The 27,819-nt window shown below is 38.4% G+C and overlaps 2 protein-coding genes across 4 annotated transcripts; both read right to left on the bottom strand.

The window, feature by feature from the left end:
* Positions 1 to 955: 955 nt before the first annotated feature.
* On the bottom strand, positions 956 to 18,477 carry inavab (innate immunity activator b). Of its 3 annotated transcripts, none has more exons than XM_018699086.1 (10): positions 18,195 to 18,477; positions 11,264 to 11,388; positions 8,190 to 8,323; positions 6,370 to 6,492; positions 6,018 to 6,249; positions 5,809 to 5,862; positions 5,204 to 5,507; positions 4,281 to 4,436; positions 3,454 to 4,156; positions 956 to 2,816 (listed from the first exon to the last, which is right to left on the bottom strand). In XM_018699086.1, the coding sequence occupies exons 2-10, from the start codon at positions 11,316 to 11,318 to the stop codon at positions 2,724 to 2,726; spliced, it is 1,854 nt and encodes a 617-aa protein (XP_018554602.1). In that variant the 5' UTR covers positions 11,319 to 11,388; positions 18,195 to 18,477; the 3' UTR covers positions 956 to 2,723. The 3 variants fall into 3 exon arrangements, with proteins under 3 accessions (XP_018554602.1, XP_050930603.1, XP_018554603.1); XM_051074646.1 differs by lacking the exon at positions 18,195 to 18,477 and adding an exon at positions 13,665 to 13,785 and having other exon boundaries at positions 4,281 to 4,433; XM_018699087.2 differs by lacking the exon at positions 18,195 to 18,477 and adding an exon at positions 13,665 to 13,785.
* Positions 18,478 to 24,004: 5,527 nt separating this feature from the next.
* On the bottom strand, positions 24,005 to 25,841 carry gpr25 (G protein-coupled receptor 25). The gene has a single exon (XM_018699023.2). The coding sequence runs from the start codon at positions 25,720 to 25,722 to the stop codon at positions 24,619 to 24,621; it is 1,104 nt and encodes a 367-aa protein (XP_018554539.1). The 5' UTR covers positions 25,723 to 25,841; the 3' UTR covers positions 24,005 to 24,618.
* Between the last annotated feature and the right edge of the window lie 1,978 nt (positions 25,842 to 27,819).

Here is a 27,819-nt window from a genome sequence, read left to right on the forward strand (position 1 = left end):
ACAAGGGACACATGTTTTAGAAAACATGCATGTTTGCATGTCTTTGGGAAGACTAGATTTGCAAATGCATTCCATTATCTTGCAAATATATACCAAGTCTATTTCAAATTTACAGTACATATTAATGCATGACAAGCAGTTTTTAAACTAAGAATGTTTTTGAAAATATATATTTAAAAAATGTAGTCTATTGAATTCATTTTTATTTATCTTCTTGGGATGACAATGTCTTGTCTATAACTGAAATGCACTGCATGTAACATATAAAATGACACATACACATACAATAATTCACAGTGAAAGTTACAAAAAAAAAGAGAAGAGACTGGTGCATGGAGATAAACATAGCAGAGAAAAAATATGCGGTTGGATGAAAGCCTATGTTCAGCCACAGCCTGTCATGACAGATGGCTGCCTTCTCTGATTTAAAAAAAAAAACAACTTCCATTTGTGCCATTTTCTGAAAACAGCTTCAGACACTGTGAGAACATACACAGTGATAGGTTTCTGAAGTGGGGTCCATGCACTTTATACCTCTCACATACGGAAGAGTGGGTAAAATCACAGACTAACGTTGTGTCTCAGAGGTTAAGAATTACATTCAGCATATACTGTATGTCAGTGGTGTCCTAAACCATAAACAGCTGAAATACACCATTTCAAACTGATTTCAGTCTGTCTGAATACAAGTACAAATACATAAAACATTTTCTCAACCCTTTTACAGTACAAAACTCTAAGGTGTTACTAATGACATTAATGATGGCTCTGTTCTATTCAAATTTCCAGTGAGTCGTGGCTGTGCACAATACCAGGAATCTGTACTCAGCAGCATTTTACTATTTACAGCTGCTTTTCCTACTCCAACATGTCAAAATGTGTGCAATGAAAAAGACCTATAAAAGGATTTTGAAACTGGAATAACAGTGCACAAGTAAATAAAAACTCAACAATATGTAACATTATTCTTTATTTACTTCCACAGGAAAAACATTTTCACAGATTTTCTTAAAAAAACAAAAATGTAACACATTATTAAGTTCATTTAAACTATTGTAACTGATAAATAGAAGACAGTAAAAAAAAAAGAAGAAGAAGAAGAGGCACACGGCACACAAGGTAACATGATTGTGGTCTGTTATTTTTTTTTATATACAGTATATCTAACTAGACACAGTCTTTACTGCTGTTGGATTTTGCAAACTCAGGTCCATGTCTTCTTTTATTTCAAGTCTGACTTTCCATGGGTCCAATGGTGCAAATCACAATAAATTAACACTTAAATAGATCACTGTGTGAGACAGTCAGTGTGTAGCTGTTTGCTGAATTTGTAGTGATTAACTCTAATTCTCAAATGATCTACAATAAAATCTTGTTTGGCTGAGAGATGAAGGCTTTTGCTTGTGTATCACATTTCGGCAGTGTTTTGAAAACCATTCACCATTGAGTTAAATTTGGTGCCAACATAAAGGTTAGAGTTTAGTGATTTGCTCTCTCAATCACTTTAAGAGACACTCAAAAAGATACAGTTAAAGCTTAGGATATTTAAATTTATGTGTGACACATTAATAGCTGCCATCAAGACACTGCTTTTGTCTTATTTTGCTACTTTGTATCCCATGTGAGTAAGTTAATATTTAGTTTCAACTAGTTGATTAAATCAGTTAGAAATTCAAGTTAACTGGCACAGCCACAGACTTGTGTAAGTATAAAAACAAGACAAATTTGATGTACACGACGAAGAGGACAAACCTAGGACTTAAATTCAAGCAGCTCAAGTTCATTAATATGGTCACTCAGTCAAGGTAAACTTACACACAAAATGTACTTAAAAAGGGATATGTTGCTCATTTACATTACTTTACAATTGACTTATTTCCTTCATAAGACTAGCTGAAAAGGAGCCAAAGTTATTAACTGCAAAAAGTGAACTTCTCATTTTTGATTTACCTACATTAAGCATTATATGGCAGTGTGTTTTGGCTGCAGATAGCCACATCTAATACAGCATGATGTGATATGATGAAGTTAAGTACATAATGCAGTTTACCTGACCTCTTTACATTTGACTTGTCTGAAAGAAATCATAATCCATCTGAAATTAACGTCAGTAAGTTATTTTTAAACATTCACATTTCTCATAATCTTACAACAATGAGCAAATTTAGTGGCTAATTCCATGTAAGAGCTCCTGCTATACAGTTTGCGGCCAATTATCATTTCATTAATGATTGTTTCACATATGAACAAAACCCTGTATTTCATAGGACAGAAACTCTGGGATTTGTATATCAGTTGAGAAAATTAATAACCAGTATTGAGTCAGACTTAGACAACTCACTTGCACATAACAGTCTCAGGTTAAAGCAGCACTCTGTAATTAAAAGCATATGTAACTGTTACTACAGAGCAACAAACAGAAAGTGGAGGAAAACAACAGGTACACTACACAGTTGTACTCCTCAGAGGTGTTGGTTCCACCTAATAGTAACTCTGGATCTTGTAGTTTGTGTTGTTCTGTACTGGATTAAATTTCATCTTCCCCCTGTATGCCCAAATACAAGCTGGCAGGATGACATGAGCTTCCATGAAAAAAGTAATTCTTTATGGGCAACAGTTAATTCAACTTGATTTTCTGACTACTTTGCTTTGGTTTATTGGGAACCAATCCAGCTGCAGCCTTTGAGTGAACATGTTCAGCCTGGTGTCCGAGTTTCATCTCTTCACACTTGACTCATGTAGTGGGAACCATCATCTACAACCCAGGGCCCCTGAGTATCATCTGCAGCTCTTTGGAGACCCCTTCTTTGGAGAACCTAGAAGAAAAAAGACAGAAAAAACTCAGTCAGTTAAAACAAATAAGTCTAAATGTTATGATAGACAGATGATTTGGTAATCTGCAAATATATCTGCAGCTTATACTCAAAGACACATTAAGTTCCATTATTGTAAAGAAACAAACAAGAACAACAAAAACAAATTTCTGCAGCATCCAGGATTTTCTCTATGGCCTTGTATTTAAAGAATGAACGAGACACAGGGGAAGGTGTTTACATGTCTACTTTAAACAATGAAGAGAAATCTATATATTGTCTGAACTGTGTTTGCAGTGGTGTTAACATGAATTATTTAAAAGTCTGATTATCAGCGTGCATGCAAACTTTGTCCTAAATACATAGTGTATGTTTCTTATCTCTCTGTATTTAAAACTTTTTTCACACCTACTAAAACTAGTTAAAAACCAGGTCAGTCATGAAACCCTAGGCAGCATATACTACTAAATTATGACTTAATTTCTACTCTCTAATTTCCATTCAGTTCATTACAAAGTCCCAGCACATTGTAATCATGTGATAAGAAAATATGATAATGCAGTGTAGTCGGTGGAGAGATAAAAAAGAATTTCTGTTGCCACACTGTTAGACATAGATAGAGACAGTTCAGTGTGCTTACCTGTTCATGGTACTTTTGATTTTGGTAGCAGGGCGACTCCCGAAATGACAGGTTTTTCACTCTGACCGCTCCCTGACGGTCAAGAGATCGAGACCTGGGAGATTTCAGCTGACTGCGCCGATGCCACGACTTCAGCTGCTCATTTACCACTTGTCGTGGGATGCCACTGGGGCTGTAGTGTGGGTGGTCCCAAGGATTTGGGGAGGGGGAGAGTCTGATATCAGGAGGTAAAGGCCTCTGTGCTCTCTGCTGGGGCAAAGCAGGGTCCTTATACCAACAGTCATATCTGTTGGAAAGACAGGGAGCCTGCTGGGCGTAATAGCTCCGTGCTACGTCCATATCAGGTGAGTAGACCATTTCATTGTAATAGGCTTTGTGAATAGTGGGACTGGACTGGTGCCTGGAATTGTGGTAGAAGCCAGTGCGTGGGATGGCTTGAGGTGCATAGCTGCCAACTGGGCTAGAGTTTGGGAATGCAGACTGATATTGTTTGGGCAGATCACAGGGCAACTCCTGACACGGGGAGCTATTGTAAGACTGAAACGAGTGTTCAGAGTTGCTATCCTCAGAGCTAGCATGACCTCCAAAGTTAACTGTAGCGGGAAGGGTCTCTGGTAAAGTTACTGTGTATTCTGTCAGTCGCCTCCTTGCAGATCTGGTGCGGCCACGGTCCTTAGCATATGAAGATTCAGGGTTGGACAACCTGTGCAAATCACAATTTCATAAAAATGAAACTAAATGATATCACTGTGATTTGCACCTAATTACATGTGCAACAGAGGTGTGCAGCTTCTGTATACTTTGATGTGATGTGTAGGTGCGGCTACCTGAGGGAGAGCTGTCTGTGCACACGCATCTCTGGTGTGGAGGGTGTGCTGTTGGACTGGGAGCGACTCAGCTTCAGATGGGAAAGCTGCAGTGGCAGAGCAGCTTGTGCCAAGCAAGCCTCCAACGGTGGCAACAGTTCAGTTTTGGCCGGACTGCTGAACACACAAAACGGTGGCACAATAAATATGTTACGTTTTGCCTTGATTTGTGTTTTTATACAGTATATGATTAAAAAAAACCTTAAAAATACCTTGATGACAGACATTGATGGAAATTCCAATAATTAAAAATTAAGTTAACTCAAAGAAATGTTTAGTTCAAAAAATTTTATCATATTTTAAAAATTATTGTTGTTTTGCCTCGGATTCACTGCAGCCTGAACTCATTAGTGATTGTACACTGATGTGCACAAAACTGATCTATTGCACTGTTATCATGGTTTGGAGTTTTTATGACAGCAGCTGACTACTGGACAATAAAGACTAAGAGACTTAAAGTTCTGTGGTCTACACACTTGACTGTTGTAGCACCAGTGCAAAAGCAGATGGCAGCGTTGCACATTCATGAACACTGGCATCTACATTATGATACCAGGCAGGAACACTAACAGTGAGGAGAAGGTTTGCACTGAAACTTACGTTGCTGGATAATATAATTTACGACCCGGCATTATTGAAAAGATAAGACGAAAAAGATAAGAAGTGTTTCTTCAACCTGCTCCATGTTGTCTTCACTAACAACCACTACAAGCACTGGAAATTACTTTTTCACTTCCATCACCCTCTATCACAAGCTTGTTAATGCTACTATCTGCATTTCACACCTTTTACTACACTCCAAGCACCACAGGTCACACTTTTGCTTTTCCGCTACTAAAAACTTGATGAACGGGAAAGGAGTCATGATGGATGGCCTGTACTACCTTGTCTTGACGGAAGACCGCGACTTCTTGCTCTTCTGGTAAGGTTGGTCCAGACTAGACTCCGTCCACGGGGAGTGTTGGATGGGAGGAGCGTCGTATGCCGGGCTTGAAGTCAGCGAAGGGTCGAGGCTCGGGCAGGGAGACTGGCTCGGTGTCAGCGGCAGGGGCAGCTGTGGAGCCACAGATGGAGACATGTAGGAGCCGTCTACGGAGGAGTGAGACGACAGAGGGGGAGGCTGGGGAGGATCTGTCTCTACTGGATAGGGGAGTCCTGAGGACGGCTGTGATGACTGGCTTGTCACTTCTAGGAAAAAAAAAAAACAGATCACATCATACAATGCACTGTATCATTATTTAGTGTTGATACCAATGCATCTCCTCCACAGACTCCTTCTGAAACCATCAAGAGTCCTTGAAGAAGAGAAATTGTGAGCAATGAGATAAATATCTTCTGGACTCTGCTCACATTTCCACGTTTTATGGTTCACTGTTCACGTGACAAACACTGTCCAGCTTAAAAACTTCACACATTTGCTTTCATCAACACTGGCTTGCAAACAAAACTGTTCTTGCACTGGTAGAAAGTGAGCCAGGGATAGTCTTACCTTCATCTTGCACTACAGAATCAGACAGGGAGCTGTCATCGGATGTACCAAGATCTGAAAAACAAACAGAAACAGACAAAACTCATCAGTTCATATGTGAAATATAAAATGACACATACACATACAAGCCTATGACAAGTCAAGGACTGTGTCAAAATCAAGTTACTCCCTGCACAGACTATCTTCTAGCCTGGTCACATGTCTCTTACCTTGTTGTGTAATATTAAAAGCAGGGAGTGGTGATGACCGGCCGTGCTCTAGCCGCAGCTGAAAGGCCGTCTCTTGTAGCTGTTTGAGTTTCTTCTCCTCTCTCTTGCACTGCTGTATACGACTCTTTTTAACTGCCTTACTCAGGTGATCCTCCTCACAGAGCTTGCGCGCTGCCTCGTATATTTTCATCTGGAGGGCCAACTCAGCATCTACTAAATTCAGTTGTGATTCCTGGAAAAAGGTTGTGATTTGGGGGGACAGAGAGAGATAACAGTGTGACTAATGAAACAGTCTATATCCTTAAGCTTTATGCATTAATTTAAAGTAATATTAACTAAATGCTGCTTGTACCTCTGCTCCCTGAGGGATGCTTTGTGCATCCAGTTTAAAAGCAGCTCCAATACGTCTGCGAATCTGTGGAGGCTTCTCTCCGGGCAGTAGAGGGTAATCATCTGACAGCCGTCCTGTCAGCTCCTAAACAACACAGACAATAATTCAAATCTAACTCTCCACAAAGTGTTGAACATTTTTCTGCAAACAGATACAGGCTTGGTGATCAAAAGATATCTTATAAATCAACACGACTGAATCCTTTCACTTTAGTTTTTCAAGTAAAGACATCCCTTCTAGAAAGTTTATTCAACTGTATCTGTGGCAGTTTTGAAATGATGTACAAGTATCTTTGCTCTCCTTACATGTTGAGGCATATGGGTTCATAGGAATCTGTTGCACAATTCTGTGAGATTTCCTTTCACATCACATTCCTTCAGTCTCACTTTCTGGCTGCAACATATACCTGTGTCCCAACCAAACTCTGAGTACGAGCATGAACGAACCGTCACTGATTTAATTTATGAACAGTCATAAAACACTGTTACTTTGAGTCACTCCTAGACAGCCACCTTTACAGACAGACAAAAAACGTAAGAGCGGCCAGTGAGCTTACTTGTTCTTTTGTCACTGAGAGAAGGGAGAGGCATCATGCCTCCCATTAGTTCACCTAAGCATGTCCCAACAGGAGTGCCCAGCCCAAGTGTCAACAGGAAAGAATGATCAGTCCTGGGATTTTACCCTGGAGCACCTACGCATGGCAGCAAAACCTGAGTAGCTGTCCAGTTTTGAAATGACTTAATGAGCCTTTATTTGATAGTTCATAGTGCAGAGAGAGAGAGAGGGGGCAGACAAGACTGAAAATGAAGGGGATGACGTGACGAAAGTCTCATGCTGAATTCAAATCCAGGCTGTTATGGGAACATTTAAATTGCTTTGGTCGGGTGAACCACCAGAATACCTCTTCAAAAGCTATGATATATGAAAAAAAATCTCACAGCAGCCACATTGCATGGTCTAATTTCACTACACAATGCATTTGAAAGGAGAGGGATGATGTTTGTACTCTGCTTAGTGGTAAAAGCTGAATTAATGATGTCACAAAGGAGAGGAGGATCTCTTAAAAGACCTTTTGTTTCCTCTCAGTGGCGATCCCGACTGGAGATAACCACTGTGACATTAAGGTCATGTTGAAGTTAATGCAGACAGATTTGAAAATACATACATTTCCGGTCTGTTTTGGATCTTCCATGCACACATGGTCACTATTTGTAATCACCATCTCTATGAAACTGCTGATTAAAGTGGCTAAACTTTTTAAACTTTACTCCAGTCTTTTATTCTAGTGGTGTAGTAGTGGAGCGTTTAAAAACTGCAACCTATGATTGTCCTGTGATCTGACGTTAAGTTGTCAAGTCAAGTGACCTGTGCACACTGAGACTGAAACTGATCTGAAAACACAAGTGAGGACTGAAAGTGTCTGACACAAACACCACAACTGAACATGACAGACATGGCTGAACATGTATGAATGCATGTTACTTTGTTAATCTGCAGTAAAATGTGTCATGATACATCCTGGACTAAAATTACTCCACCTATTTAATCCTTTATTAAAGCTGCCTAATCAGGTAATATACTGAGAGCACCTTGTAAAAGCTTGCCTAATGTCGTTACAATTGTCTAGGTCTGCGGAAACCATTATAAAGATTTTATTGAACATAGATTATCATGATTATGTGACTTATTTCTTCTGTGACATGTACTGAACATAACTTTTATGTTGCCTTGTAAGTTTTCAGTCTGTTGACCTTTTGCTTTTTTTGTTTACTATTACTCACAGCTTCACGGATGCAGAGTTTCTTCAGCTCAAGTATGCAGATCTCCAGTCGGTCTTGGAGAGCCTGGTGTTTGAGCTTCATGGCTCGCGTGTGCGTGGTCACATCCTTCGTATGCGTCGTTGGGCTGTCAGAGCCTGCGTCATGCAATGGGAAAGAAGAAAATGCACTCATCTGAGATTATGTGACTTAAGTGTGACTGTTTCTGACATTTGTTTGTTCAGTCCTCAGCAAAAGAAAATGTATGTGGGTGGAGATTTAAGTTAGAAATTACAATATGAGACCGAAATATAAAGCAAAAACAAGGCAAAGATATGCAGTTGGACATTTCATTCCAATGAAAGATCAGGAAAAGCAAATCAGAACTGCAACTAATGATGATGTTCAACATTAACCATTTTATTTTGGTCAATTGATTTATTATTTAGTTTACACAAGTAATTTTTCCAAATTCAAAATGTAGTAATATACAGAGTATCTATCACAAGATCCAAGAGCCCTAAAAGCTGCCTGCTGAAAAACGTATTTATCCTGATACGTAGTCCAAATTTGCATTGATAATTAATTTACAATGATAGAAGCAGCAAATCTATATGTCACAAAGATTAAAAAAAGAAATGTTTAAAGTCATATAATAAATCCACGCTCGCCATTCATATATGTCCTTTATCTTATGCTGCACAGATTATAAAAGGGTAAAGAAAATGAAAATCTTTAACACTCTCACACTGTAGTTTAATTCAGACTATTTCAGATTCAACAGTTTGTTCCACTGATGTCTTTGATGTTGCTGTTTGCCACTTGTCATCTTCTTAATTTACATTATTTAATTGTGTTTTTGTGGCCTTAAATTCCTTATAATTATTCCAAGCGTGTATGCTCACAATATGAACCCCATACATTATTTTGATTACAAGTAGACTTTCATTATATTCAGGTGAACTCTTGACGCCACTACGGCTGACACAATGGTTTAATTCAGTCAGAAGAACATACCTTTTGTTTTTATCGTTGTTTTCATCAGTGACACTGAAACTGCAGAGCAAGTGTCGGGATCTTTGTAACTATAAACAATGTGTGAGTGTCCGACTGGTGCTGTCTGTAGCCTTGGTGACTAATGACATTAAGATTAGCCTCAGAGCTGTGGGAGTGGCTTCAGGCAAAATGCACTGAGCACCACATACCTTCAGAGATTATTAACAGAATCCCTGCAGGTACTGACAAACATCTGAGGTGCGACAGGAAAGGAGTGTGACAGCACTACAATGGAGCAAAGAATTCCTCTTCCTACAGCGACAATCCCCCCATTCTTTGTAGATGGACACTTTCTCATTGTATAGGGCAGACGTCATGTGGCTCAATTAAGGCACGAGGAATGTCAGAGAGGCCATAACTAATCAGGACACACTACCAGGCGTAGCAAAAACAAGACTGCCGAAGTTTGTTGTTAATTCTGCAGTATTGTTACCATATGGTACCGAGGGAATGATGCAGACGACCAAATTTTGTGACTCACTGCTTTTAATGAAGTTGACTGTGGCAAGCCCCAAAACTGACACACAAAGATTGTTATAAATATTCACAAGCCCACAAATGGGTTTCCTGTTTCTTAATCTTGGTTCATTCATTGTCTTTTTACCATTTGCTTGCATCAGAGAGAAAAAAATGAATCACATCAACCCATCACCTTTTTCTCCCTGCATATTTTGCATTGCGTCCTCATGTGGTACAGGACACAGCAACTAATCTGGCAGCAAGTCACAGCTGACCACATGCATGTTTAGACCCTGTCTGAGTTTTCACATGACAACTTGTTTTTCTTAAACGAAGTAGATGACCTGCACTTGTTTTCAACTGGCTGGTATTAGTACCTAGAACAAACTGAATCTGGTGTGTACTGGAGTGTGGAGCTGATTTAAGGAATGTAGATTATTTTATTGAGAAGATGATTGAGATCTCTGCTGCAAAGAGAATTACAGCAGCGCTTGTTTACTTCGTGTAATCTTCTAGGATTGTGTCACGCTCTGAAAGGATGTCATTTTGCTAAATATTGGGTGAAGCACAAGCGTGACCTCACTGCAGCCAATAAAAGAAGTGAAATGTGTCAGAGGAAGATTTATTTTATGGGCAGGCTCTGGATTTAGCTGGGTTTTTCTTCTTTTTTTTATAGCTGTGAATTACAAAACAGATAGAAATAAACTATGCTGTTGGCAGAAAAACATCAACATCTTAACTAGCAAGTCAGAAGTTCAAAATAGGAGATGTTGGTTAGTTAGAAGAAATAACAACAGCTCTGTCACGTGTCACTGTGACTGTCCACACAAAAAAACCCTAACCCTAACCATGACCATCTCACACTTTGTTTCTTTTTTGTCATAAATAATATAAACATAATTACAATCTTAATTCTATTCTTAATTGAGGATTTCTTATTTGTCTTCTGTTTGAGGTCATTTGAAAAGCAGGTGCGTGCGATAAGATTACCACGGCTGGACTAATGTGTGTGCTGAGTTTCAACATTGATTTAGGACCCCAGCAAAAATCTACTGGCTAAAAGAGCTCTGTGTTTTGTTTCTAAACAAATGTATACTTTAAATCAAGAGTGTCTGTCTCTCACACAGATTTATAAAACTATTTATTTAAGTCTGAATCAAAGACCATTTTGATAAGCAGCTGTTCAAACTTCTGAAACAAGGCTCAACTCAAATGCACATTCTGTTTTCACATTAATAAAAGCAATTCAGTAAAGCTGCCCAGTGTTACTCAGACAAATGTGGGCAACCAACCAAAGAAAATCAGAGGTCCACGTTGTTTTCTACTAATTTTAGGTTTCATGATGTGGGACACTGTGGCTAATGTAGGTTTCTAATTGTAAATGTTTGATGCAGCCATTATGTTCATATTGCAGTAACCACAGAGATCATATGTAATTACACCTGTTCTGTCTGCTCCATCAAGTTTTTCTGTACTGAGTGGAGGGATATTTCAAAATGCAGCTTTCATGATCAAATGTAACTGGTAGGTTGCAAAAGCATTACTGGAGAGACTTTACAAAAAGTGATACATAAAAGTGTTACCTGAATGAAGGATGATGCCACTGTCAGTGTCACTGATCTCTCCGTTGCCCTCCATTATCAGTAGTTCGACTTCTTGTAGCTGTTATTCAGTGACGGTGAAAGATAATGATGATGCTCACCATATCCTGTAAAGTACGATTTCAGTTTTAGGAATTTTATCAAGGAAAAGAGATTTTCCAACAGATTTTATGATTAGTAAACAACATTTAACATTCCACAGTGTATTTTTTAATCATTTTACAAAGCTATTACTGTTGTCTCAGCAAAGCTTCAAAAGTCCAAACCAAAACTGATTCAAACTGTGACAGCTCAGCACAGAAAGCAGCACAGAGTTTAAGCCCACTGCCTCTGAGAGTTCAATCCTAGGGACAGAAACGCAAAAAAAAAAAAACTGTATGTGAAGAATACAATTACAAGCAACTAGTCATTAGGCTACAAAGGAAAGCAAGTCTAAATCCAATCAGCATTAGCACAAGCAAAGACTGCCCATGACTTAATCTTGTGACCTGTTGCTTCAGTGATTCAGATGTGACGTGCCTTCATGACCGAGCAATCAGGTGTAGTCATAGTCTCCCGCAGCATGAGTACACAACATACATGTTACCAAGTCTAGGGTGTTTCCTGCGCCACCCTGTTTATTAGTCTCTGATGTCATATGATTGCCATTATCTCCCTCTGATAAGTGGCTCAGGAAACATGAGCCATATGTATACAGCTGGTGTCAAATAAAAACTGTGAGGCTTGTTGGTTAGATTATTAACTATGAGAATACAGGAGCATGGCAGTGGTTGCATTCCAACACATGGGGAAGTTAGCCTCTGCTGGCTGTAATGAGCTTCCCAATGGTTATTGTTCTGAGGAACAACTAGATGAGGTTAAGTCATGAGCTACAACATACAAGAGGTGATTCTACCATAATGTTGCATGCGCTACAGGGTGACATACGGAAACAATAACATCCTGAAATGAACATGACACATCCTCCACTCACTTCATATGACTTTAACTGTGATGTGATGCAGCTCCCACAGATAACTGACTGCGCTGTTTGCAAAATTAAGGCAAAACAATTTATGCACAGGAGAGAAAAACAAAAAGACTATTCAGCACTGACGCCTAAAATTGAGTGAGTTTAAATTAAAGGTAATAATAAGCTATGTTTTGTAGAAATATTTGCGCAATCCATAATCTCTGATATCTACTGGTAGTTTTGAACAGCTCTTAATTACAACAAAAGCACCTTATCATATTAAATTTGGTATTGATTTGCACAATCCTACTCAATCACAGGATATTTCACTATATATCTATAGACAGTAAAACTACACACAGTAGTTACTGTGTTAGGATCACATTGCTAATCAAATGGACAACACCAAAAAACCAGAAGGGGCTGCTGCTAACAATGATTTTCATTATCAATCATCATCAATGAATAATGTTTAAGTAATGGACTAATAGAAAAACACTAATAGAAAGACTAATAGAAAAACACCAATCACACGTTAACCAACAGTCCAAAACCAAAAGATCTCAATGATACAGCAAATCGTCATATTTTAAAGTCTGGAATCTTCATGTTTCTGTTTTTTTGTTTGATTAATTACCTGAACGATCATTTGATTACAACAACTGCAGCAGAATTCAGTTCTCTGTTCGTTTCAGAGTTATGTCAATCAACTAATCAATTAATCAACGAATCAACTCTGAACTAAGACCCACAAACATATTGAGCTAATAGAGTAATAGATCAGATAGGAAATTTTATCCCACATTACACAAAAAGATATACTGTTCTTGAAAAGCCGGGTTGTTCAGTCATATGTCTTGGAGTGTTTTTAGTTTCCCTTCTGTGCTCTGTTGTGTGCTAATCAATGAAATCCCCAGAAAAACCTGCAGACTCTCCACCGCACATCTCGAGCTGAGTGTCAAAGGGAGGGAGCCACAACTACTGAAGCAGTTTGATGTGCAATAGATATGCAGGATTTTATACTATATAGTTGCTAAAACAATCACTCTGGAGCAGGTTTTTGATCAAATGTTTTATCAGACGTGTACTGTAACTATTGTTTCATATTTGAATACAGTATTACATCCATAAATACAAAGACTTAAGTGCAGACATTTCTTTGGGAACAGATTTAAAGAAATCAAATACATATAAAAAGAAAAAACAGGTAAGGAATTGTGCCTATTCTGAAAAAGCTAAGAAACTGTACTGGTTTACAAAACACTAGCTGATGGCATTTGTGTTAAGTCATCACACCGCACAGACATAGACTGTATAGAAGCACAAATGTCTCAGTTAACTATTAACACAATGACAGACATTTCACATTAATCCAAATTAATTCAGCCAGAGGATGAATCAAAGAGACATAAATAAGAAATATCTACTTACTTTATGAGAAACTTTGGAAAAACTGTCAAAATTTGAAGACTGAAAAGTGTCCCTTAGAATTCCCGACCTGAATGGAAATGCACAAAACCAAAGCTGTGTGGAGTCTGGGCAGGAATGAGAGACTCGCCCACTAAGAAAACGCTGCCTGCTGAAGAGGAGTGGCCTCACACACAGAGAGAGAAAGAAAGAGAGAGAGAGAGAGAGAGAGGGCTGAACACTTGAGTCAGTATCATATAACTTAGCACTCCCGTCTGAGTTTGAAACTGTGTCAACAACAATGACCAAGACACATGCTTCATTTTACCACCTTATCGGCAACCTGACTGAAACATCTGTCCCATTACAAAAGCACAAACGCTGCCTACATATATGAGAAAGATCTGAGGCCAAGAAGACAAATATTACACATGCCAGTGTCTGTTTTAGTCAAATAATTGGTTATAAATAATGGGCAACAATTTTGCTAGTCAATTAATCAGGCAGGTCATTTTTTTAAGTAAAAATCCCCCCAAAAACGAGCCAGTTCCTCCTTCTCATACGTGAAGACTTCCTGCTTTTCTATATTAAATATGATGATTTTAATATCTGTTTGGACCAAACAAGCAATTTGAAGACATCACCTTCTGCTCTTTCGATCACTGTTAAACTCAGTTTATGGGACATGTATTATGTTAAAGCATCAATAAATAAAGTTACACACTGTGCTTTCATCGCTGGTTACAGTCAGATGACTCTATGACTTGATAACTGACTGTTAATGACTCTTTCACAGTCTTCAACTACTGTTTTTAAACAATGGCCACTGTAAATCAGTGCTAACTCCTGTATCAGTTCAGCTCTGCATGGTCAAAGATCAAATAACTTGTCAACGCATGACTACTGCCATCTCCTGGCTGTTTAAAAGCTCAGAATATAGATAACCAATTATGAACTTACTAATTCACCATCTAAGAGCTTGAGTTTCTCTACCTACTTACAGAGTGTCAAAGCCGAGGCCCTTTTGTGGCCTGCCATATTTTTGCTTCCACTAAAAAGAAGGAAACACATGGTGCTGGGATAGTCCTGATGATTTACAGAGACCCAGAGGCAGCACCTGCTCTGTAACTGCATGGCTCACATTCATTCTGAATCTCAATATTCATTTTGGCTTTCCAGGAATGTTGAAGCACAGACACTGAAAAGAGGCAGAGCAATTCCCAGACACTCAAGAATCAGATCTCGGATGACATGGCACCGAGAAAGCAGCAGCTACGAGACAAAAGCAGAAGATATTTGGCTCTGTAACTTCTACATTTATGCTTCACAGCCTGAGCATAACTGGGCACATTTCATGGATACCAGGCACGTGGATGTAAGCAGAGCTGTGACAGTCAATTAATGGATTAGTCAATTGACATAAAATTAATCAGCAATAATTTTGATAATTAAAGGTTCAGGTCAGTCTTAATGCAAGGGTAAGTAGTAAACTGTAATGGTAAACTGAGAATCTTTTCTCAACAATAAAACAAGATATTTGAAGAGATCCACATGGTCTCTGGGAACTTGTGACAGGCATTTTTCACTATTATCCTACCATAAATACTTACATTTTTTACAATTAATTGATCAATAGATAATAATCACTAGTTGCTGGTAAAATATCATATCGTATGTATTATGTTGTACTTACTCGGTTAACACTAAACTGAGGCAACAACTGAAAAATGACAGACATAATAGCCTGCTGATATTATCCAAGAATACTGGCTTATCAACAGATGTCAGTGTCAGTGCATACGTTAGCAGCCTATAGCAAAAATACCAGCCTTGTCACACTACCACCATATCTATAACTGAGACATTTCAGGAAGTTCCCTCAGTCAAGTATGACATGCTGCAGGCTAGTGCATTAAGAGAGCTTCAACCCCTGAGACGCTGCATTTATTGCACAAGTTTTGTGTTAGACAGCATTCATTTTATTTAGATGTTCCTAATAAACTGCTAACTGAGTGTGGGAGAGTCTAAAGAGAGATAAAAACCTACCACTGACCAGCGCCTGTAAAATTAACAGAATAAAAGAGCAACAGCAGCAGCAGCGCCTTGTGTAAACAGGCTGCATACCAAACAGTTTGATAACCTGCAATCAGATATAAGGGAAGTGTGGTCACGCAGATGATAAACAATCACTTCTGATCATGGGAAAGTGCTTGCAGGAGGTTGTACCAACACTAATGCCAACAGTAAGAGAGCTGTAAAATGAGAAATGCGCTCAGATAAATCTTAAAATCTACTGTGACACAGAACTGTGATGTGAAACTTCAGAGTTGGAAGTCAGTCACATCACAGTTTTCTTCTATCAGTAATGTAATTACAGCAACTGTGCAGTGAAGTCTATTCATGCTCAATGTGAGGACTAGTTAAGCAACTTCCCACTAAACTCATGTACAACATAAAAAGCGTACAACACTTAAACAATGTTTAAGTAGCCAGTTGGTGGATGTCATGGGTAGTTTATATAAACCAGAAGTCCCTGTGAGACAGAGAGAGGGCTTTGTGTAGGAAACACAGCAGCTGGCATAACAAATTCTTTAAATATTCTTGAGTCCTTTTATAAGTGTACAGCAAGCCTCCTGCTGCCAGCATGTGGAGCCATCAGCTGCCAGGGGATCACACATTTCCCCTCAATATTTTACAACTTGCTTCTTCCACCAGGTGCTAATAGATCATTTTGCCATAATGATGCTTAAATCAAGGTGGTGTCATTAAAAAGTGCTATAAAGTTGCACTAATATACCACAGATCCCGAGGCTTTGAAAGGCAAACAAAGCAGCTCCTGGAGCTGCTGGGCTCCCTCCCACCTCTGCCTGCAGCCAACTTTAAGCTTTGTGTTACCGAAAGGCTCTAATTGAGAATAATAAAGATGTGGAATGAATAGTGCATGTATCTCAAATGAGCATGCATGCAAAAGCGGTGAGTCTGATGTGGATTGCTTAATTAGAAGATTGTGCACCACTATGTAAATCAAGGCCTGCTCTTATCCGTGACCAAGCCCTTGGCTGTAGCTGAGAGTGAACACTTAAGCACATCAACACCATGCTACACAGACAAATTTATACCTAAAGCTGCTGTTAAGTAGCTTTACAATCAGACTGTTCCTGACTGTATATATATTAACTTATTCCAGCTCCTCATTAAAACTATAAGATGTTTACAATGAGTGAAATATCCAAACCCAAAACTCCTTTTCATGGCTGCATCGACTCATTAAATGAAAATGTTCTAGATGTCTTGTGTTTGGTGGCGCTGAGGATCAAAACTCAACAACATTTCACATAATGTTACAACATTTCAGATTACAGAAAGGATGAGTGTTTTGACCATCAGTGCCACCAGACTTGTGCATCATTTTTATACTACCTTCTTCATATTTAAGCCTGATGGAGTTGATACCTTTGGATACTTTAGGATCTCTACCAGAATTTTAAATAAAGCTATGTAGGTTTGAACAATGTTTTAGTGCAAGGCAGGTCTGCATTCAGGAATGTGGAGACAGTGGAAATTTCTCGATGCCCAGAAACTACTAACGAACTAATGGGACTACTGAAGAAAACCTTTGTAGACACCAAACACATAATAATATCACAAAGTTTCCTTTAAGTCGCCAATTGACGATTTTATAACTTGTGTGCTGAGTGCATAAGGTGAGCATACTGTTCAACTATGATCATATAACAGTGCTGAATGTGAATGCATACAAGACAACATCACAAACCACAGTAACTTGAATTTCATAGTTCCTCTCAGGTATGCTGTCTGTTCTGTGCTTTTAAATTGAAAGAGGATGTTGCAGGCTCATTACTTCTCTGCTTGTCAGTGCAGTCAGACATCTTTATAGAGTTTATGGTACATCTTTGAACACTGGTTTGTCACGTGTTAAAAATAACCTGTCATTGACTATCATTGAAACCTGGGTTGTTATAGAAAGAAAGAATAAACTTACAGCTCAGTGTCCTTTATAGAATAACTGAAAAGCCTTCTGTTTCAGTGGTTTACATCCATGTTAAAGTTAAAAGTGGTGGGGAAAAGTATAATGGATGGTAACTAATAATGATATATTCAAACACACCTGTAATGTACATCTGAATACTGTAGCGATAACAATGCAAGTAGATTTACACTCCAAGAAAATTATATAACAGGCTTCACCAAAATCTGGATCAACTTAGCTTATGTGACAGATAAAAATCTCTCAGGAGTAAGAATAAGTACATAAATAAGCAGTTAAAGAAATGTTTTGGCATGTCTTCATCCCTTTCATCCACCCGCTCAGTCAGCTTCATAAAGCTGCAGGGCCTCAGCTTTCATGAGTCCAGCAAACTTTAAAACTCGCTTTAGTGGTAAGCTTTTCCCAAAACTTCCACTCTGTGGCTACAGTCACTTGTTTTCAAAGGAACAGTAAGTTCAGTAGCACTAAACAACAAACCACTCTGCACAGTTTCACAAAAAGTTTGCCAAACAAAACTTATAATGCCATTTCTTTTTTGCTCTTACCTTAGTAGCTAGTTAGCCTGTTAGCATCGTGCCTCATCTGCATCCATACAATCTGAGCTCCATTGGCTCTTCCAGATTTCAGCTGGTTTGTTTCTTGTTACATTGACAAAAGAGCTGAAGAAAGTGACACTAAACCTTTGTGTTGCGTCTCTGTGGTCCAACCGAGTGAATGAGAGGAAGCACAAACATTAAAAACCACGTTTTAAAGCCCAAACGTAACTTTTACTGCAGTAGCTAACTCTTCAGCTCAGTAAAGTAAAGCAATGCTGTGCTGCCTTCACATGCCGTCGAAAACACGAACTAGCTAACAACGGTAAGCGTTTACCATGGTAACCGTAATTCCGCCATGCGACGTGTAAGCGGGCATGCTTGTCACGTCGAGTTATCAAGGTGGACAACAGCATGGCGAAAGTGGTCAATACTACCCAGTTTATCCATTTAAATAGCTAATCACGGAATTGATTTAAACTCATGTTTACTGGTATTTCTCCACTCTTTTCTTTTGCTGTTAATAACTGCTCAGATGTGACACTTGATTGCTAAAGTAAAACAATATCCGCCATGTAACACAATCCTCCGAGGGGTCACTTTGAAATTATCGCCATGTAGTGGCACTTGGAGGGCTTTTAAAGTTATATACCGCTATAGTCGTAGAAGTTACGAGCTTAATGTGGGCTTGTGAATGCCGCACAAACCATCCACTTCTCTGCTACTGTGTGGGCGGTTTACGGTCAGGGATGATGCAGGTAAATCCGACGTGCTCATGTTTGCCGGCTCTTTAGCAAGAACTTACGTCAAAACAGCCTGTTATTTTGCAAATACATTTTTTTTTAACTAAAGAGGATAGTTTGTTTTGAAGTAGCCCAAAACCAAGCACTGTATCCTTTTTTTGTTTCAGCCACTAGAGGTCAGCAGTATATAGACTTTTAATCCAGTAAACCACATGATGTGTCCCCTGACACTCACATCAGGGGCAAAAGCATACTGTATCATAAATTATATGACCATATAACCCATATAACCCCCTTTGATGCAAGTAGTTATGAAATGTTGCACAAATGTCTACATTTGTCTACATTTACACAGTGTCTCAAGCCATACACTCTATGTCTTAAACCTGCTGACCCTGCAAAGGAATCAGTACGTAAAGGAAATGAAAGAATTAACCATAATAATAATGAAAATGAAACAGACTAAAGATGAAAAACAACACAAAACTACTTCACTCTGGCTGAATAAATATTACAAAACATGAATAAACTGTAGTCTATTTGTTAAAATGCCCACTGTATAATCTTACCACCAAAATCAAAACTTGAATTTTCTCAGATCAGAATTCAGAGATTATACTCTTCTGTAATCACAATAATGACAAATGAATAAATCACCACTCTGTCCTAGTTGTGAAGTGAAAGCAGAAATAAAACCATTATCTATCTAAAATGAAACATGCACAAATCTGGATTGCTCGATATCTGTGTTACAGATTTACATGACCACAACATGTGTTTTTTAGAGCATGTGTGTGAGAAACTAATGACCTCTAGTCCAAACATGTCTCACTTCTGCTGTGCAACAGACAACCAAAGGTCACACTCTCAGATGTTTGCTATGGCAAGCATTACATTTAATGACACTTGAAACAAACAGATCTGTTTTAGTTCATGTTAAATGACTAAACTTGTAGACACATGTTTTTCCAGCATGAGACGAAGCAAAATTTGACTCTTTGTGTGAGTTATCTGAAAATTACTATTCACATTACTGTTAAGCCTGATTTTATTTTTCACATTTCACCTCATTTTAGTTAAATTCTATGTGTAGCATTTAAAGCATGTCCAGTGAACATTACTGACAACAAGAAAAGAAATGTTTTAATCCATGGAAAGTAATGAAATTTGGTTGTTTTCAGAAAGTAATAACATGTCATCCTTCATGGCTCTGTGGTACTGACATTACAATCCAACTTTATTTCACTTTTGATGCATGAAATTGTTTAATTAAAATCACATGAAGTTCTGTTGGATATCTCTAAAGTTTAAATATTCTTCTTAATTTCTGATTGACAAAGGATCATTGTCTGATGGTAAACAAAGTCTGTTTTTCAGACTTCCTTGCCGCTTTGGCTTGATGAGCCTGTTATCATAAACAGCAACATTAAACCACATCTCCCTCAGTGGGTTTTTTGGTTGGTGTGAATAAATCTGAAGCCATGGTTACACTCCTTATTGGCAGTTTTAATTGTATAGAGAGCTATTTAATGGTTTGCATATATAAATGACATTTGTGTTCAGATGGGGAGGCCACACAGAAGAATGTGTTGTAGTGAAAGACTTTAGGGAAGAAAGAAAATAAACTGTCAATACATGCAAATGCCATCAATGGTACTGGGTGTCAGGCTTGCTCTCAGGTCAGTCACAAATGGAACGTTATTTTTAAACGTATGGCTTTTAAACGTTTAACCTGAGCTTCTTTTTTTTTTTTTTTTTACTGAGCTGACTTTACACACTTTACACATATCAAGGGTGGCTCATGTTTTAAGGAACAAGGAAGCCACAGCCAATTATCTGATCTGAGAGTTGCAGTGTTGGCATGATCTGTGTGAGCATGCTGCATGTAGTTGGTGCAATGGTGAAAAGTTAAAATACACCACCGGTGTGCAGCGCTACTTTATTTTTAAATTCAAGGCATTTGTAGTTAGAGCTGGGCAATGGTGGAAAATAATGAAACATAACTACATTTGTGTCTCCTTTTTAAATAGTGTTTACATAATCTAAAATCTTTGTGTGAGTGATACTTCTACTGAGGAAATAAATATTGATAAATAGCAGAACCTTTTTGTACTTTTTGTTATAATTCAATTGTTCCACCAAAGAGTTCATTATCATCAACACACAGTTCACGGGTAAGTTCACGGACGGAGGAGCATGACTAATTTAGTACTTAAAATCTGGGTTTTGTAATGAGAGGCTCACAACCACAGAAAAGCTGCAACAGTCCTGTGAGAACATCACAACTTTGTAGTCTCACCATTAGCAGTTACAGAAACTGACTCACCCATAGGAAAAGCCTGAAGAAGCTGCCAAGTGCCAAGGTCGCACCTTTCATTTTGTGTGTGTGACAGACTGGCAGAATAACGGTCTAGTCATTAGATTTTCAAAAGAGTTTATTTTTTAAAAATTACATTTCTTTCATAGCTTTTTTGTAGTTTAAGAATTAAAACTACAATTTTACAATAAAACCCACGACCCTCAAAGTGTAAGTGGTATAGATAATGGATGGATTTTTACAATAAAATAAGATACAGTAATAAGAATTACTCTCCTGGTAAGAATGTAGAAGAATTCTGTATTTAAGTTAAGTGATGACAAACATTGTATGAAACTTACTATTTGCCTTATTTCTTCATGAAAAAAAAAACTGCAAAAATGCACTTTTATTTAAAAAGCATAGAAAGCATTAAATATATCTATTTTTTAATAATTCAGCTGGTCACTTCACATTGATCACATTGTATAAATTGATTCTTTCAACACCATGCACTTTAAACATCTGCCAACTGCTAGCTTTTTTTTTTTTTTTTTTTTTTTTTTTAGTTGCATTTTTAATCTACTTAACATTTACGATTACTATCAGATTAAGACTGAAGGATATATTTGCCGCAGGACACTCAGATCACAAGAGTTACTGTCTGAGCTCACAGATCAACTCTGAGAAACACCTGTCAGTGTTAAATATATAAATCATCAAGTTGCGTAAAAACTCTGCAAAAATCTGCATATGTTCACACGAATACATTCCATCTTTGTGAAACATTTCCCATCTATTCAGCAGAACAGCACAGCAATGGACATGTCCTGTTAATAACAGGGTTGGTTGTAAGATGAGATCAGATAACTCTTTACTGGTCCCACAGCAGGGAAATTTGCAGTGTTAAAGCAACAAAGGTGAAGTGCAATAGCAAGATGATTAGCAAAATAAAAGATAAGTAAACAGAAATGATTGATAGTAAGTAGAATAAATGCAAAGAGTAAAATCAATGTAAAATAAGTAAATACAATAATTAAAATCAATAAAAACAAGTTCAGCAGTTGAATTCACGTTCAGTGTGTAACTGCCAGCTCCCCTTGTCCACAAGGTCACAAGTAACTGCCCTTGAGCAATTTACTCAACCAGAGTGGTTTGCACTTCCCCTGCTGTCAGTGTGTGTTTGTGTGTGTGTTTCTGTTCGTGTGTGTTCACGTCTGTGATTAATATAAAGCAGAGAAAACAGAACAGAGTCCTTTAAAATAATCTGAAATGTTATGTGATGGGTAAAATTCAGGAAAGTCACACACAGTTTTATTTTTCAACTTGTAAAGATCAATGTGTTCCTTCATCCTGAATAGGGGAAGTTGGAAGCAGTGCATCAGTTGTGTGGCTCTCTTTTTTTTAACCACAAGCCAGCACATCACTGAACAGTGTGTGCACTTTTCCCTCAATTCTTTATAATTAAAGATGAGCATTACAATGCACAGTGCTGAAAAACAATATTTTTAACAGTGCTGTTGGAGAAACTGGTCACAGTGCCCTTAAAATGACTTCTTCGGGACAGGGGAAATTCCTGACCCCCTGCACCCACTCCCTGGCACCTTTTCTCAGTTATGAAACCACCACATTCAGAACACGTATACAACTGAAAAACAAGTGGGCACACATGAACATTTGAACTTTCAAATACCTGACTTCCCTGTAACACTCGTGTGAATACTGTTGATTTCTGAGAAGTTAGATTTTACACTTAGGGGTTCCTGTGTGAGTACACAATAAACAAGATCATATGAAGACATCAGGAGAAAAAGAAGAAGAGTTTTTGCACATATAAATGTTTCTTCCTCCCAGTAGACACCACAGATGTCAGATCTAAGCTGTTGTTGTTTTGTCTTGTTGAAGGTGGCAAACTGTGGCCTGGCAGTCTTTGCTGAAGGTTTATCTAGACCTCACCTAGTATCACTGCTAGTGGATCGCTTTCATGTTGAGGCTCTTGCTGATTATACATGAGAATCTGTGCCCTCCTGCTGTGTAAAAGCTGTTGCTTCCTGTTGCAGTTGCCTGTTTGTTGGTTGCAGGTTTCTAGTCTAGTGCTTGTTTTTCTATTAAGTGGTGCATATGTCTTGTTCTCACGTTCTTTTCTGTTCTTCTTCTTCTTTTTTTGTTGCAAAGCTCACGTGAAAGTGGTAAATTATAAATAACATCATACTTCACACCTCCCATCAACTTTCACAGAAGTGTGATGTGTTTTATGTCTGTGATGGCAAGAAGATGACGAGATGGGCAATATTAGTCAGTGCTATTATATGAACCATTGTTCAAAGAGCCAACACATCCAACACTACACACTGATCGCCATAAACTTATTACTGTTTTGTCTTGTTATAATCACCTATAATTTTAAGATTCAACTCTAGGTGAATCTCAAGGGAAACAACATAATTGCATGTGTCTTGGCTGGGTGTTTGTATGCGATAGATGCATTCACTTCTGCACAACTAGGTATGAAAGCTCATTTCAGCCCAAAAGTTAGTTTGAAATTTGAAGTTAGTTTGTAAAATGATTATCTTAAATTCTGCCATCCTTGTTAATCAGTGCTTTTATCAGAATTTTTTGGATTCTACAAGGAAATATTTACAGCATAGATGCTCTTTAATTATATCAACATATCATCACGGTTAAAAATCTTTTTTAAAAATGCATTTTTATTATAGTGGAATCACTCTAGTTACTGTAAATACTCGATAAGTTAAGATAAATAAGTTATGAATACACAAAAATGATTTTATTACATTTTTATTCTAGAAATGCAACTTTGATTATTACAGCAATATACACATTTCATGAAACATCACTCAAGCATCAAACATTTTACAATAACAGAATAATGCAATTCTTGACTTTGATGTAAGAAAATAAACAGTTAAAAAATACAACAACAACATAGGAAACATGTACCAAATCAATTTTTATGTTATATTTGTATATCATATTTACTCTGCCAAATTGATAAATTTTACTCTACTAATGCTACACACAATGAAGAGTTTTGTACAAACAACATACTGGTAAATACTCACACATAAATCAACACTACTGTACTAAATGGTTCAGTTTAAGCAAGATAAACGGCATAGAAAATGCATCACAAAAGAAATTTACATTATTGGACTAAGTGAAAAAAGTCTCTTCTGCATACGACCCTACATTAACAAATCTTCTCATACTTTGTGTTTGGTTTTATTTAATATGAAACATCTCCTCAACAGCAAACTATACACAAAGTTTCTCATTATCACGATGAACATAACAAGTTGCTACACAATTCTTAAAGGATGATAGAACAATATCTTTACTACCTTCAAAGTTAAAGATAAGAGTCCATCCTTTCCGCCTACTCAACCATCTGAAGCTGGGTTCTCCCACCTGTTATTCCAAAGCTCTCTGAGGTGCCGGCATTGGTGAAGGAAGCCGAAGAGTTGTGACTGTGCAGCAGCTTCGGCTTTCCTGTGCAGGTCTTGTACAGGTACTCGGCGCGCCGTCTGAAGTAATGGTCCAGGAAAAAGTAAATGGCTGGATTCACACAGCTGTTGAAGAATGCCAGGCAGCATGAGATGACGAGCCCATTTGTCTGCCATGTCTTCGTTTCACAACTCAGAGTGATGTCCCAGAGCTGTGAGCCAATTATGATGGCTTTGAAAATGTTGAACGGGAGCCAGGACACCACAAAGGCCACTATAATCGACAGGACCATCTTGAGGGAGTGTCTCCGGCGGGCCTCAGCTCGAGGGTTTACAGCAGCCACACAGTGCTTGTTGAGATGCACGACAATGGTGCCGTAGCAGAGCACGATGATCAGCACTGGAAACACAAACGTGAGTAATGCCATGGTCAGGCTCAGCCAAAGAAAAAAGGACGAATTGTTATTTTCCACACAGGATGTTCCCTCATCAGAATTCACCACTTCTCGGTACAACAAGGATGGGATGCCAAGCACCAGGGAGATCAGCCAGACTGCAGCACAGGTGGCACGAATGCACCGACTGCTCCTCAGGTACCTCGAGTCCATCAGCTTCACCACGGCCAGGTAGCGGTCAATGCTCATGCAGGTGAGAAAGAAAATGTTGGAGAAGCGGTTCACAGCGATCACATAGCTGCTCAGCTTGCACAGCAGGTCCCCAGCTTCTCCAAAGTTCCAGCTTCCATTCTGGCTGGCAGAGATGGCCCACAGCGGCAGAGTGAGGACAAAGATGAGGTCGGCCAGGGCCAGGTTGATGATGAAGGTGTCCACCAGTCGCCCACCTCTCCTACCTTTTCTGCCCACGACTGTGATCACAAAGAGGTTTCCCAAAAAGCCAGTGAAAAATATGAGGTAATATGCAATGGGAAGGAAAACGTTGGCACCATGGAGGTGTGAAGTGCAGACACTAATATTAAGCATGTCAATAAAGGTGTCATTGTCATTATAGTCATCTGTATAATCAGTGTAGGCGTCCATTCTGAGAGATCACAGAGAGACTCTGCAGTGCAGCTGTTGTATTGTGGCAGGGTGGTTAATCTAACCATGTCAACAGGCTGCTACTTGATATTACATGTGAAAACCACAAAGAAAAATAGAGATCCTTTTTCAGCTCTCTTCCTCTCTCCCCTAAAGGCTGTTTTCCTCTCTTAGGTTCCTCCCTGTATCCTTTTCATGTTTGATTTATGTGATTCAGACAGATACAATATTTTTTTTACTGATCTGAAATAATGTCACAATGCCAATCTTGATGAGCAAAAGCAGGTAGCTCTAATGACATGATGTTTACAGCAAGTCGTATAACATCTAATGGAGAGCCACTATAATACAATCTTGCAATACTTCATTAATTATGTAACTTCTAACTTTTGCAGCTTTTCAAGTTTAGAAATGAGTGTGAAATTGTGGCTGTTTGAACTTATCATACATCCCATGTTACAAAAGATTTCAAATGTGTAAACATTTCATAAGTCGGACATTATGTGTGTTCATGTTGCTTGTAGATATCTGCTCACATGATTCATCACATCTGCCTTAAAACTATGGATGAATACTCTCTCCTGCCCTAGGGTTGCTGTGCGTGACCCTCCACCAAGAGTGTTTCACTTGTTTCATAGTGTATTAGCAGTATCTGACCAGTAGGGGGCAGGTGAGATTTACTTGTGTTTTACATGTGGTGACCTCCTGCCTAAATTCAAGCTGACTGTGGTTCTTGAGCAAATGCCACAGATGTTCTGCAAAAGAGTTTGTTTTACTGAGAATACCCTCCTCATCACTGAAAACATGTTTACGACTCAAGCCAGGCAGGAACAGGCTGATGAGTTATGATATCAGATTTTTTTTAGTGTTGTCAAATTTATTTACAACCTTTAAGCCATTAATATTTCCTTAAAAGTCTGTCTATCCATTTTTTCATACAAATCTGATTTTAACATCTTTAATAGCTTTGTACCCGTAACTCATGATGCATGTATTGCAAAATTTCTGTGCACTGATAATTTATATGTACCTCTCTTTTATATCACTACTAGTAGTTTTTGTTTCATTTTGAGGCTGCAGTATTTTCCTCAGAGAAAGTGAAATGTAAGTAACTTTTGCCCTCGCTCTCGTTTTAGGCCCTTAGATTCATGATGAAAAGATTGTACTATTGAAAGCATAAATCTCACAGAGTGAGGGAGTTAATAGCTCCCAGATTTACAATTAAAGTAAATCATAGCAGACCACACCTAAAATACCTTGACAACTGGGCAAACTCTCATCTCCTGGGGTAGAAAAGCTAGAAACAGAACAGATACTAAATGAAGTCAAGTTAACTATGTTTCCAAAGTCAGGATAAGTCAGGATAAGCATTCAGTTTCAACTGATGTAAAACTGCAAATATTAATTTGCAAATACAAGATTGAATCCATCCCAGAGGTCTTTTCCAGCTTCGTTTACGTCTCACAAGTTATGAGAGCTGATCATGCATCCAGACAGCAACTTCAATGTCTTCTTTCCTTTTGGGCACAGACTTGACATAAACTTACTTGAGTATTCACCCACTTTCACCAGTCTGACTGAAGATTTGAACCTGTGACCTTTTATGTCACACGTTCACTTTATTAATGACTATTTGTAGAGGCCGAGCCCAATGTTGTCTCAGCACAGTAATAGGTAAAGATCGTAGCCAACAATTACAGTAAATAGGACACTGCTTTCTGTTGAACACAACGAGTCCGGGGTTATTTATCTACCTAACACTGTCACTCTGTTTCTCTGTAGTGTTGTTTCTACTCAGTACACCCAACATCTAGGGCATGTCTGTCTGTCTTGTATGAGAGACCTCTTCTCTGTTGCTCTTCTTGAAGTTTCATCCTATTTTTGGGGGAATTTTTCGTCAATCAAACTGAGGGTATTAGAGTAAAGGCTTTCATATGTTGTAAAGACCTTTAATTCAAATTTGTGATTTGGGTATAAATAAAAGACATGACTATCTGCTAACTCACTGACAGATAGGTTAAACCTCAAAAGAACAAGGATAGCAAAAATATGTTTCCTTCAGCACAGACACAGCAAAGCGCAGCACACAATGTCAGT

The sequence above is a fragment of the Lates calcarifer genome, linkage group LG12, assembly GCF_001640805.2.
Source record: "Lates calcarifer isolate ASB-BC8 linkage group LG12, TLL_Latcal_v3, whole genome shotgun sequence".
NCBI classification, from domain to species: Eukaryota; Metazoa; Chordata; class Actinopteri; family Centropomidae; genus Lates; species Lates calcarifer.

Coding starts and splice junctions, on each gene's coding strand:
- gpr25 (XM_018699023.2), bottom strand. CDS start 25,722: ATGGACGCCTACACTGATTATACAGATGACTATAATGACAATGACACC.
- inavab (XM_018699086.1), bottom strand. CDS start 11,318: ATGGAGGGCAACGGAGAGATCAGTGACACTGACAGTGGCATCATCCTT. Junction 6,493..8,189: donor AACTCTGCATCCGTGAAGCT/GTGAGTAATAGT, acceptor TGTGTTGTTTAG/GAGCTGACAGGACGGCTGTC. Junction 5,863..6,017: donor TTTTAATATTACACAACAAG/GTAAGAGACATG, acceptor TTTGTTTTTCAG/ATCTTGGTACATCCGATGAC.